The sequence below is a fragment of the Furipterus horrens genome, unplaced genomic scaffold (genome assembly GCF_987537825.1).
Source record: "Furipterus horrens unplaced genomic scaffold, mFurHor1.1.pri manual_scaffold_17, whole genome shotgun sequence".
Lineage (NCBI taxonomy): Eukaryota > Metazoa > Chordata > Mammalia > Chiroptera > Furipteridae > Furipterus > Furipterus horrens.
Genome location: NW_028327187.1, coordinates 3,051,480 through 3,064,397, shown reverse-complemented (window position 1 = coordinate 3,064,397; position 12,918 = coordinate 3,051,480). Strand labels below are relative to the sequence as shown.

Here is a 12,918-nt window from a genome sequence, read left to right as displayed (position 1 = left end):
TGGAGGATTGTGAAAAGTTAAATATGGTCTCTGTGTTAAATGAGATAAAAATATACTGCAACCATAGAAAAGTGAAGATTACTCACTGCAAAAGTTGCACAACAGTATGCATAGACTGATCGTATTTTGTCATGAATGTGTATATGCTTATAGCATCATGTATTTCCTGAGGGGGAAGTTGAAAAATCTGAAAAACAAAGGGCAAAGAAATAGAATTACTGTGGTAAATAGCCATAATGTACTAAAGTCGATGCGTGCGCATGCGTGCGCATGTGTGTGTGAATTACAGCTATATGCATCTGTACAGATGAATCATACAGCATAAACCTGATCAACAGAAGCAACATAAATAATACAAAGTAGAATTTCAAAAGTTAAGAGTGTTAAAAACAGGTAAGGTTAACAACATATTGATTACAGATATGTAAACGTGTGATAAAAACATTTAAAAAAATTAAGGGAACAATTAATACAATGTATCATAATGGTTACACCTGTAGGAAAAGAAGGAGAAATGGTTGACAGAGGTCACACAAGGAGATTCTAAGGCACTGCTGTTTTTCTTTAGCTGAGCCATACATGTATGCCATTCCCTGTATGATTATTCATTGAAACAAATAAAACACATATCCTCATATACATACACACATATTTCACTTGTATTAATGATACTTCTAAAACCATTTACATACAAAGGAGGTACAGCCTAACTTTCCAGTTAAAAGACTGCACTGAAACTGAATAGCAGATAATTTCACATCAGTAACAGGTCAATTACATGAAATTCTAATTGTTTCTGAGGATGTGATGGTGAGCGGCCATATTTGACTTCAATTGCTATAGCCTGGGTTATCCAAAACCTCACGAGGACACTGGAGAAAACGACATAGCACCTGGGAAATGAAAATGAAGCTGTAGACGGAACTCTGGTAACAGATGCAGCTCTCTCTGAGGAACGTATGATTTAGGGAAGGAGAAGCCTCTCCCAGAGTCTTCTCCAGAGGCAGATAACTCCCTTTACTTTTCTACGTACTGAGAGCAGAAAATACATACTCTTCCATTCATAAATACCTGAAGAACTACAAAGTATTTTTCATAACAGCAAAATCTGTAGGCTTTCTTTAGCTCCTTCAGCATTCTTACATTAACAAGGAAGAACTTCATACTATGCCCCCACATAAGATCAATTTGTTCAAAGCCTTTAGGCAAAACAAATGACACATAATGCAAGCTGGTGACCAAAACAGGGTAAAAGAAAACACAGAAAACCTGTAAGTCACCAAACAAAACAAATGGATAGAAATAGTGGCAATAGACACACAAAGGTCTTTCCCTGCCCTGATCACTGTGGCTCCGTTGGTTGGCCGTCATCTCACAAAGTGGAAGTTCTGGGTTCAATTCCCACTCAGGGCACATGCCTGGGGTTTCAGGTTTGGTCCCCAGTTAGACGTGTGTGTAGGAGACAACTAATTGATGTTTCTTTCTCCCATTGATGTTTCTCTCCCTCTCTCTCTCCCTTCCTTCCCCTCTCTCAATCAATCAATCAATCAATCAATCAATGGTCTTTCCCACCAAGCAGCCAAAGGGAAGAGGAAGATGAGGACTCGAGCACCTGAGTCTGCCAGGGCTCCCCATGGAAAGCACCCATGTCTGGCATATGGGCCATAAAATCAAGTACATCTTCCGAGCACCCACTAAGCACTTGACAGGAATTATTGCATGGAATCATTATTTACAGACGAGACCACTGAAACCTGGCCATGAAAGCACAGAGGCAGGGCTGATTCAGTCCCAGTTTGACTTCCAAGCCACAGTATTGATCACTACGTTATGCTGCTGAAATGGCATACATACATGTCAAAACATAATATTTTGGTAAAACTGAAGGACTTCTGAAATTCCATTTTCATTCCTGGACTGGAAAACACTTTGCCCCTGGCAACAGTCCCCAAATGTATACCTCGATAGGTACATAGACAGACACACGTACACAGGAAGAGGGGCTGTGTACTACAAAGGAAAGTTCAGGAGATTTCCTGTCCTATGATCCACAGGGAGATCCCAACCCTGCCTGTGTGATCTGGCAGCAAGTGGCTTTCAACATCTCTGGCCACAGATACTATCTCATTAAATCTTAATGACAGCCAGGTGACCTATCTCTTTTCTTTTTGCTATTCTTTGTTTTGCATTTGAGGAAATTTGATAAGGTGAAACAAAGTGCCCAAGGTTACAGAATAGTAAGTGGAAAAGGCGGAGCTCAAGTCTGTGTCTAACACCTGGTTTGGTGTTCTGTCCACCATTTCTCACAGGCAGCTTGTAAAACCTGGCGCATCACTCAGGATACTGGTTAAAAGCTTGTAAGGGGACTAAGTGGAAATGGAAAAAAGTACCATAAAAATTATTACTGGATAGCAATGGGGGAAAAGGTGGGATAACTAATAGAAAAACAATTTAAAAAAATTATTTGAAAAAAATTTTAAAGTCCATAGGAGCAGGAGTCTCGTCCTGTTCTGCTGTTTCTTCCTCTTCCCATAATCTCTCCTTCCTCTTAGAAACCTTACTAAATTTAACCAAGGAGGTAAAAGACCTGTACTCGGAAAACTATAGGACACTTATGAAGGACATTGAGGAAGATAAAAATAAGTGGAAGCATATACCATGTTCATGGATAGGAAAAATTAACACCATTAAAATGCCCAAAATTACCCAAAGCAATCTACAGATTCAATGCAATCCTTATTAAGATACCAACAGCATTTCTCACAGATCTAGAACAAATATTTCAAAATTTTATATGGAACCAAAAACCACCCTGAATAGCCTCAGCAGTCTTGAGACAGAAGAACACAGTATGAGGGATCACAATACCTGATATCAAACTGTACTCCAAGGCTACCGTAATCAAAAAAGGCTGGTGCTGGCATAAGAACACACATATAGATCAGTGGGACAGAATAGAGCCCAGAAATAAACCCAGGTCTCTATGGTCAATCAATATTTCACAAAGGAGTCAAGAACATTCAACAGAGTAAAGACAGTCTCTTCAATAAATGGTGTTGGGAGAGCTGCACTGGTGCATGCAAAAAAAATTAAACTAGACCACCGTTTTACACCACACACCAAAATATATAAAAGACTTAAATATAAGTTGTGATACCATAAAAATCGTAGAGTAAAACATACACAGTAAAATTTCACATATCGCTTAGTAATGTTTTTGTCAACATATCTCCTAGTGCAAGGGAAATAAAAGAAAGAATAAACAAATGGGACTACATCAAACTAAAGAGTTTCTGCTCAGCTAAGGAAACAATCAAAATGAAAAGGGAACCGACTGTAGGGGAGAACATATTTGCCAATGATACCTCAGACAAGGGATTGATCTCCAAAATAAACAAAGAACTTACACATCTCAACACCAAGAAAACAGACAACCCAATTAAAAAATGGGTAAAGAACCTGAACAAACACTTTTCCAAGGACATACAGAGGGCCCATAGACATATGAAAGAGTGCTCAACATCACTACCTATCAGAGAGATGCAAATAAAAACCACAATGAGATACCACCTCACACCAGTCAGAATGGCCATCATCAATAAATCAACAAACAATAAGCAATAAGTGCTGGCGAGGATGTGGAGAAAGGGGAACCCTAGTGCACTGTTGGTGGGAATGCAGAATGGTGCAGCCACTATGGAAAACAGTATGGAATTTCCTCAGAAAACTAAAAGTGGAACTCCTTTTGACCCAGCGATTCCATTGCTAGGATTATACCCAAAGAATCCTGAAACCCCAATTCAAAAGAACCTATGCACCCCTATGTTCATAGCAGCACTATGTACAATAGCCAAGTGCTGGAAACAGCCTAAGTGCCCATCTGTAGATGAGTGGATCAAAAAACAGTGGTACATCTACACAATGGAATACTATGCAGCAGAGAGAAAGAAGGAACTTCTGCCATTTGCAACAACATGGATGGAACTAGAGAGAATTATGCTTAGTGAAATAAGCCAGGCAAAGAAAGCAAAATACCATATGATATCACCTATTACAGGAGACTCATGAACAAAACAAACAAATGAGCAAAACAGAACCAGAGGTAAGTAAACAAGGAACAGACTGACAGTGACCAGAGGGGAGCGGGGAGGTGGGGAAGGGGGGAAAGAAGGGGAAGGGTCTAGTCAGGGAACTAGTGTGAATGACCCATGGACACGGACAATGGAGAAGGGGGACGGGGGCAGCAATGGGGGAAAAATGGAACCACTATAATAGAAAAACAGTAAAAAAATAAAAAATATAAAAAACTGTGCTTTTAAAAAGAAAAGTAATAAATGCCTGTCTAAAGAAATCAAACTGAACCAACTTACATGACGTAAAAAGTGAAAGACCCCATATTTCCCTATCAATACACTCCAGAGGTAACACTTGTTACCACTTTGTGTCTTTTTGTTGTTTTCTGTATATTTTAAATATATACAGCCCTGGCTGGTTGAGTGCCTGCCTGCTAACCAAAGGGTTGCCAGTTCGATTCCCAGTCAGGGCACATGCCTGGGTTGCGGGCCAGGTCCCCAGCTGGGGGCGCACAAGAGACAACCATGCATTAATGTTTCTCTCCTCTTTCTTCCTCCCTTTCCCTCTTTAAAAATAATAAAATCTTTTAAAAAATAAATATATACAGATATATCTAAAATATGTGCATACAGGGTGTGGCAAAAGTAGGTTTACAGTTGTCCATATGGAAAATAATACAATAATTAATAAATAATGGTACAAAGGTAAACTGTTTCACATTCTCACAACTGTAAACCTCCCTTTGCCCCATCCTGTATGTATAGATATGTGTATTTGACACAGGGATCTATTACACATATATGAACTCTTTCATAAAACTATACTCATCCTTATTACATGTTATATATGCTGATATATTCTATTTTACACCTTTTTTTCTCATCTTTTTTACTGTTTTTCAATTACAGTTGTCCCATTTTTTGCCCCTTGCTCCCCCTCACCCAGCCCACCCCTTCTCCCACAATCATTCCCCACCCCGTTGTCCATGTCCGTGGGTCATTTATACACATTCTTTTATTTTACACCTTTCTTAATGCTGGAATTGATTTCATGACTCAAAAATAGGTGGCACCTTGCAATTTTAAAGAATCTTCTCCACACCATGGGCCCATGGAAGTTCGGAAATACAATCAGAGGGCGTATGGACACGCTGTGACAGAACCGCCTACGAGGCTCCCCGGAAGAGGAGCAGATGACATACACGTAAGGAAATCGTCTGGCCCAGAGTCTGGCACATACAGGTCCTCGGTAAATATCAGCTCCTACGACGCCTCCTGCAGCACTGCTGACCCCCAAGAAGCGTAGCCATGGCACTGCCAACATAAAGACATTACAGTCAATGAGCTGCCGGCCAAAGCTAATGCCCTTAACGTTTTTGATTTTCAACCAATATTAAGGAACGGAGCAGAGCTGCCTACCTGATAAAGGCAGCTTATCATTTTCAAGAAAATGTTTTTTATGAGCCACTTTGATAGAAAAATGTGAAGACTATATTAAACGCTGGCTTGAGTTACTGTAAGGACCACACAGAATCTGACCTTCTCCGGGGCACCAGCGCCGTGATTACAGACACACAACGATCAAGGTTAGAGCTGGTACATGCGTATCACAGAAGTCAGCTCATTCAAATCTCCCCCTTTGCAGATGAGCAAAAGGATATCCCAGGTGATTACGCAATTTGCCAGAAGTCACTCAGGACGGTCAAGTGAGTCCCGCTGTGCCACGCTGCCACATCTATTATTGTACTATGCCAAATACTACCTAGCAAGGCAGTCGGGATTTAGGAGCAATGCTACTTGTAATTTCCATGTGTGTTACTTCCGTTATCTCATTTCTTCCCCCATCATCTTCAGCGGCAAAATTCTTAACAAGGATTCATGTGTTGATCCTCTGCCAAAAAAAAAGTGAAGTTAGCCTACCCCACAATCCATCTTAGGGTAAGAAGTCCAAAACACGACTTGTGCAGTGTACTTTAGAAAGGAAAGGGACACAGGCCGAATCTCTCTGTCCTCTTCAGAAAGCAAAACGAACATGTGCAATGAAAAGCCCTCACTGGCTCATGAATAGCTCTTAGGATGGAGCTGTCAGGAACGGCAACAGTCCCTTTGAACAGGCAATGCAGTAAACTACGCAAGGGCAGGGGCTAAGCTTTCAGGAAATGTGGGCTGAAAACACTGAAAACTGAACGTCTGTCACTGCACCAAATGGTCGCAGGCCACCGGGCTGTTTGATGCAGGTTTGCATTTTAGGTGCTAAGACTTCCCTTCCCCATAAGGATAATGAATTGTCACTCATGTCTAAGGACAGCGCCCAAACACAACTTTTGCAAAAGCTGATAACACTCCCTGTATCTTCTAATAGGATGCTTCTAATCTACTCTGGGGAGGCCAGAATAATTTCGGAAGTAAGAATGTAAATGCCCTAAGTGAGAGCCTGAGGGATTCCGCTACAGAAGAAGCATGTCGACATTAACATGTGACACTTGTAACTTCCATCTTGCCTGCTCTTCTGGGGAGCTCTTGGCTCTGCTGTGGATTGCAGATTACACCGGTTGCCAGATAAGTCACCTCCAGGGAGGTGTTAAGTTCCCGGGACTATTTTTAACCAGAAACCGATAATACTTCTCTACAATCCACACAACTATGACTCAAATGTCTTTTTAAATTGCAGAACATCTTGAAAATGACAACTGTGCACCCAAAGCAAAGGCCACTTTCTAGACACTTATCACATATTTGTTTTTGTCCTCTCCCTTAAGACGCCAGGTGGTTCTCCTTCCTTATTCAATTTTCCTCTATATTTTTCACGGTTCAAGTATTTTATTCTTATTCCTCTGCCTTTGGGTGTCCCAGAGGTATCGCCTGTATTTTGTAATCAGAAGGAAATGGGCTTAACTCAGAAAATACATACAAAACTTTATTTCCCCATAATCTCTTCAAAACATAATCTTATGGAAAACCTTTATTATAAAAATAAATAAAAAGAAAAACAAATAAATTTCGCCCGTTTAAAATATTTCCCATAGATGATTTTACTTGAAGACTGAATTGTCTGTTGATGACTTTTAACTAGAACTAAATCTTCTAGAAGAAAAAAACTACATGTCCTACCCTATTTCTTCATGTTTCTGGTACGCGCATGATTAATTCTGCTTTTGTCAGTGAAATCGAATCTATGAAACACTGATTGTCCTATGATTTTCTCAAGGTAGTACATTTAGTAAAGCAAAACCATTTCAATAGCTACTTTCGGCAAACTCTTTCACAAGAGAAATATTCCAAACACATTAAAAGTGCCCATCTGTAGATGAGGGGATCAAAAAACTGTGGTACATTTACACAATGGAATACTATGCAGCAGAGAGAGAGAAGGGACTCCTGCCATTTGCAACAACGTGGATGGAACTAGAGAGAATTATGCTTAGTGAAATAAGCCAGGCAAAGAAAGAAAAATACCATATGATCTCACCTAATACAGGAAACTAAAGAACAACACAAACAAAAGAACTAAATAGAACAAAGAACCGAATAGCAGTCAATAGGGGGGAGGGGGGAGGGAGAGAAGGGGGATAAGTAAGGGAAGGGTTTAGTCAAGGAACGTGTATGAAAGACTCATGGACACGGACAACGGGGAGGGATATGATTGTGGGAGAGGGGGTGGGTTGGGTGGGGGAGAGAAATTGGGGGAAAAGGGGACAACTGTAATTGAAAAACCAAAATAAAAAAATTAAAAAAAAATGTAATTCCAATTAAGCAATGACTGGAATTATTGGAATCATGCATATGGGAAATAACTGTTATCCAATTTTTCCACTTGGACATACATAAAAACATAGGTTTCATTCATAAATTTAGGCAATGTGCTTGACAGAAAGGTTCACCATTCAGTGATAATGAAAAAAACTTAATTTTCAAGATTAAGTTCAAGTAACTTCTTTCAATACCTTGAGTAACAACATTACTCACACTAAAATAAGTCTAAAATGAATCTTTTGTCAGATTTCAGATGTCTCCTGATGCAATTTTCTGGATCACTCACAATATCTTCCTAAGTCCATCATAGTATACTCCAACACGGTGGATGTAGTCCCTATTCTAAACTGAATCAGAAGGTAGACTATTATAAGAATTAACAGTATTTAGTAAGAATTAGCAATGTTACCAATTAATTTGAATTCAGATAAGAGGAAAAAAAAAACACTTAATGATTCATGACAATTTTTAAAACACCCAAGTTCCTAGGTAACATAAAAGAAAGGCAGTAGTATAGAACCCACTTATGGTATCACAACTCCTCTAAAATGACTGTTATTCTCAATTTTAGGATAGAGCAGAGCGAATAAGTCAATAATCTATTGGCTTCTTCCCACATCTGTTCACAGAAACTTCAGAAAGGTTATCCGCAACCATGTAGTTTTCAGGATGGAAATCAACGCACCTTTCCTGGCCGAGAACAGGGGCAAGTAGAATAAGAGCATTTTTGGTTGGGTAGCACATGGAAGGCTATGCAGTAGACCCTTCCTGTATTCAAAATTCAGGAGACTGAGGCTCACTGAGACTGAATGCCTAGCCCTGGTGGTTTACACAGCTAGTTAACAGCCAAGCGAGGTCTAGAACCAAGTTTTGCCAGTTATTTCTATTAATATGAGTTAAGTCTGAAGACCAGGCCTATCAACTGTCCTTCTGGGCTGGGCTGGGCCTTTGGAAATGTACCAGCTGTGCAATGTTGAGCATGCTGCAGCCTTCCCAAACACCCTTTCCCTCTTTTGTCAAGTATAGAGAGTACCTACTTTAACAAGGTTGCTATGACGATTCCATACAGCTTGTAAAGTGATTATCACCTCGATGAGCGCAAAAGTAAGCATTCAAAAACACGCACCTATTCTTTTACTCGTGCCCCGGAAACATGGCTGCCCCTACTGCTTGAAAAGACAAGAAACTGAATGCAATGACACAGTGGACAAGGCCTCATCCACCAGAGCTTCTGTGGCCTGCCATATTCTGCAGAGGAGAAAACCCCACCCAAGGGTCCATTTCCCCTCATCTAAAACCCACCCTTCACACTGTTAAGGAAAACAGAATTCCAACTGCCGCCACATGTCTTCTGCCATGTGTTTGTCCGTTGCATTCGTCAAGTAGAAATTGCAGAGGGGTTTGTGGCTTCACCCAAAACATGGAAAAGAAACCGTGGGAAAACAAGGGAACAATAAGATCTCACACCTGAACGGGAACTCACAGGAGCTTCTCCTCGGCGGCTGTCCTGTGGGTTGCTAGGTGGGTGGTGGAAAGCAAAATGCTTTCTTTCTGCACCATAAAGCAGGAATAATGGCTACCCCGAAAAATACAATCCCCTAGACTTCTCAACACAATAGAAAAGAATCCATTTCCTTGCCCTAGTGAATTAAAACGCACACGGGCAACAACTCAGCATCTTTTTTTTAAAAAAAACTGAGGATTCAGCGCTACCCGAGCTGCAAGGCACCCTAGAATTATAGAAGTATACGAAAAATTCCTATGAAAAGGCTAGACAAAATGATGGGAAATATCACCTTGAAATCAACGAGCAGGGGATCATGTCATGCCAAAGGCGTCTCCATTGGTAAAACCCCGACCCTCCTTTCTGAGGACACTGCAAACCCACCTCCCTCTGAGGAAATTCCAAGAATCACCGGCAACGACCAACCTCGGCATTCGGCATCGACCAGATCGACCCCCTACTCAAATGGCGCTAAACACCGCGGGTCCAAGCCCCTCCCTGGAGCTGCCAAGTCCCGCGCTGCATCCATACACTCCCTGACTTCCTTTCCGTCCTCCCTCCCACGCTCAGCCCCTGACATTTCTCGCCAACCCTTGTCACTGACAGAGAAAGAAAGAACCGACAGGCTTCCTATACTTTGTCCGGGAAGTACCAGAGCCACACATACCCGTCCCTATTACGATCACATCAAACTCCGAGGGGAGGTTATCCGCCATCTTGACAGGAAATGTGTCATGTGACTGACTATTGCTTGTGGGAACGAGATAAAGATAGGCCTTGCCTTGGTAGAAACAGGAAGGGAAAACGGTGCATTCTGGGTACTGTAGTTCCTGGGTGGCGGATGCAAGTAGGCGGCTTACAGCATTGTATTTTAAATGTTTGCGCGAATGATAAAAGCGCAATTCCTTTTCCAGGCTGAGTGCTGTGAAGCCGTTAAGCCTGGAGGTTTGGGGTAGAAGAGATGTCTATTTCCTACTACCATGGCCAGGATGAATGCGGGAAGACTCTTGACAATGATAAAGCAACAATTATTAGGAGACACAGAGGACAGATTGAAATTGAAAGGGGATTGCTCAGAGAACAAAGGAAACTTTTATTCCAGCCTGAAAACCGTTTCCTCCAGTGTTCCTGTTCTTTCGTTTTGGCTCCCGAAGCATAATTTTTGTCACCGCTGCTTTCAAACCATCTTCTTCACCTCTAGGTCTACCCCATGAAAGCCCACCAAAAACCTCTCCCTCTAGTTTTGCCAAAATAAAAGTCTTCATGGCGTCTGTACTTTCTTTATTTAGTCTAAACAGCCATCCTGCAGATATATATTTGCAAAATTAATCTTCCTTAACAGGAGGGGAAATATATGAAAGCATAGCAGATGCTTGATCAGTATTTATTGAATCACAGTCTGGTATAATACTCCTATACCTATAGGAGGATTCCATGCAAGATTCTCCCGATAAGCTACGGCGCAAACGATCAACGTCAAATGGCCTTTCTATTACTGTGGTTAAAGTAATTGTGTTTGCTGATGGGCTTTAGATCGTCTATGCCTGATAAGGGTTTTCAAGGTCGGCCTCTTGCCACTCCTGACCCCCACCCCATTATATAAGATGCGTTGCTGTCTGCCAAAACCAAAGCAAAAAAGAGGGGGAGGGCGCAGGGGAGTAAAGTAAGTTACTTCTGGATACCAGAAATTCACTGTGTAGTTATTTTACAAGAGTTTCAAAGAGCAAATTCAACAGTGGACCTTCCCTTACACCGCCTTTCTTCTGAGCTGTTGGTGGTTCCCCAGTCACTCTTGTTCCTTCGGCATGGACTGATCTTCATTCTCTAGCTAACATTGATTCCCAAGATTCAGTTCAGCTTTGCGTTAAGTGAAATAAGCCAGACACACAAATACAAATATCACGTTATCTAACTTGGATGTGGAATCTAAAATAAATTAAGTTGAATTCATAGTAACAGAGTGTTGAATTGTGGTTACCAGAGGCTGGGGGCTAGGGGAAAGGGGAGATATTCATCAAAAGGGGCAAAATTAAATTATAAGGTGAATAAGTTCTGGAGATCTAATGTACAGCATGGTGTCTATAATCAGTAATAATGTATACTTCAAATTTACTAAGATTGTAGATCTCAAGTGTTCTCACCACACACACACAAAATGGTAACTTACAAGAGGTGGTGGATATATTAATTAGATTGTGGCAATCATTTTACACTGTATATCTATATCAAAACTTCATGTTGTACACCTTAAATATATAAAGTGTTTATTTGTCAAAAATAAATAAAATTTCAAATCTGCTCAATGAATGGATGAATAATAAAGTATAGGAAGCCTTTAAGAAACAACACATGTACTATTTTAAGTGGGAATAAAGTTAGTTGATTGCCCAGTAAACTTCTTTCAATAGCTGGTTTTGTGTTTTTAATTGAACAAGTAATACACACGTGGTTAATAAAAAATCCAATGAGCACAAAAGGTCATACAAACACTAACAAGACTAAAAAGTATCCAGCTGTCCTCCCGGAGATAAGTGTTGTTATTCATTTTTTGTGAAGCCTGGTAAAGATCGTGCGTATGTCTCTGTATATGTGTGTGTAGCAGTAATTCCTTTCTTTTTTATATATTTATTCATTTTAGAGAGAGAGGAAGGGGGAGAGAGAGGGTAGTGGGAAGAGAAAAAGAGAGCGAGAAACATCAATGTGAGAGAGAAACATTGATTGATTGCCTCCCATAGGGTTCCAACCAAGGATGGAACCCAACACATAGGTATGTGCCTGCCTGGGAATTGAACCCCAAACCTTTTAGTTTATAGGACAATGCTCCAACAAACTGCGCCAGCTGGCCAGGGCAGTCCCTTTCTTTTTTCAGACAAAGGGTAGCATGGTATAAATATTATCCTTAGCTTTATACACTTATTTCCCACTGAGTATATTTGGAAGCTCCTGTGTTCTCAGTACATATAAGAATGCCTCATTTTTAATGTTTCCCTGTAATTCCATTATATGGATATGCCATGATTTATTTAATTTTCCTGTATTGATGGATATTTGGTTTTGTTTTCTTTCTGAGTCTTTTGCTACTACTAATGATGCCACAATCAACATCTTTATCTTAGAGAGGCAGTACAGGGTAATGGCCATGGGTTCAACTCTTGGCCAGACTTCGTAAGTTTGAGTCCCAGTTCCACCATTTATCAAATGAATGGTCTCAGGTAAGTTATCTAACCTCTTGAACCTCAGTTTCCTCATCCGCAAAATGGCAACAATGATGTTACTTAGACTCCATGATGATCATGAGGGAAAAAATGAATAAAGTGTTTAGAACTACATTTGGCTGGTAGTAATCAGTCAATATGTGCTGCTGTTGACAGTAGTAGCAGCAGCAGCAGCAGTAGTCATTGTGAGCATGTGGGACATACCGACTGTCACCAATTGGACTGGCAAAAATAAAAATATTTGCTAACATGCAGTATTGATATAGGGAAGCAGGCACACTAATACACTGGTAATTGAAGTGGAAATTCATACCATTCCTTTGGAAAGTGATTTAGCATTCTCTCATTTAGAATTCATCTTAAATACTGCTTA

The 12,918-nt window shown here is 40.6% G+C and overlaps 1 protein-coding gene across 1 annotated transcript in view; it reads right to left on the bottom strand.

Moving 5' to 3' along the window:
* The window catches only part of CHM (CHM Rab escort protein), a 133,424-nt gene extending 123,371 nt beyond the window's left edge, over positions 1 to 10,053 (bottom strand). Inside the window, exon 1 of the mRNA XM_090264997.1 lies at positions 9,998 to 10,053. Coding sequence (XP_090121123.1) covers positions 9,998 to 10,046 — 49 coding nt within the window. The 5' untranslated portion in view covers positions 10,047 to 10,053. The remainder of the gene's footprint in view (positions 1 to 9,997) is intronic.
* Positions 10,054 to 12,918: the final 2,865 nt, after the last annotated feature.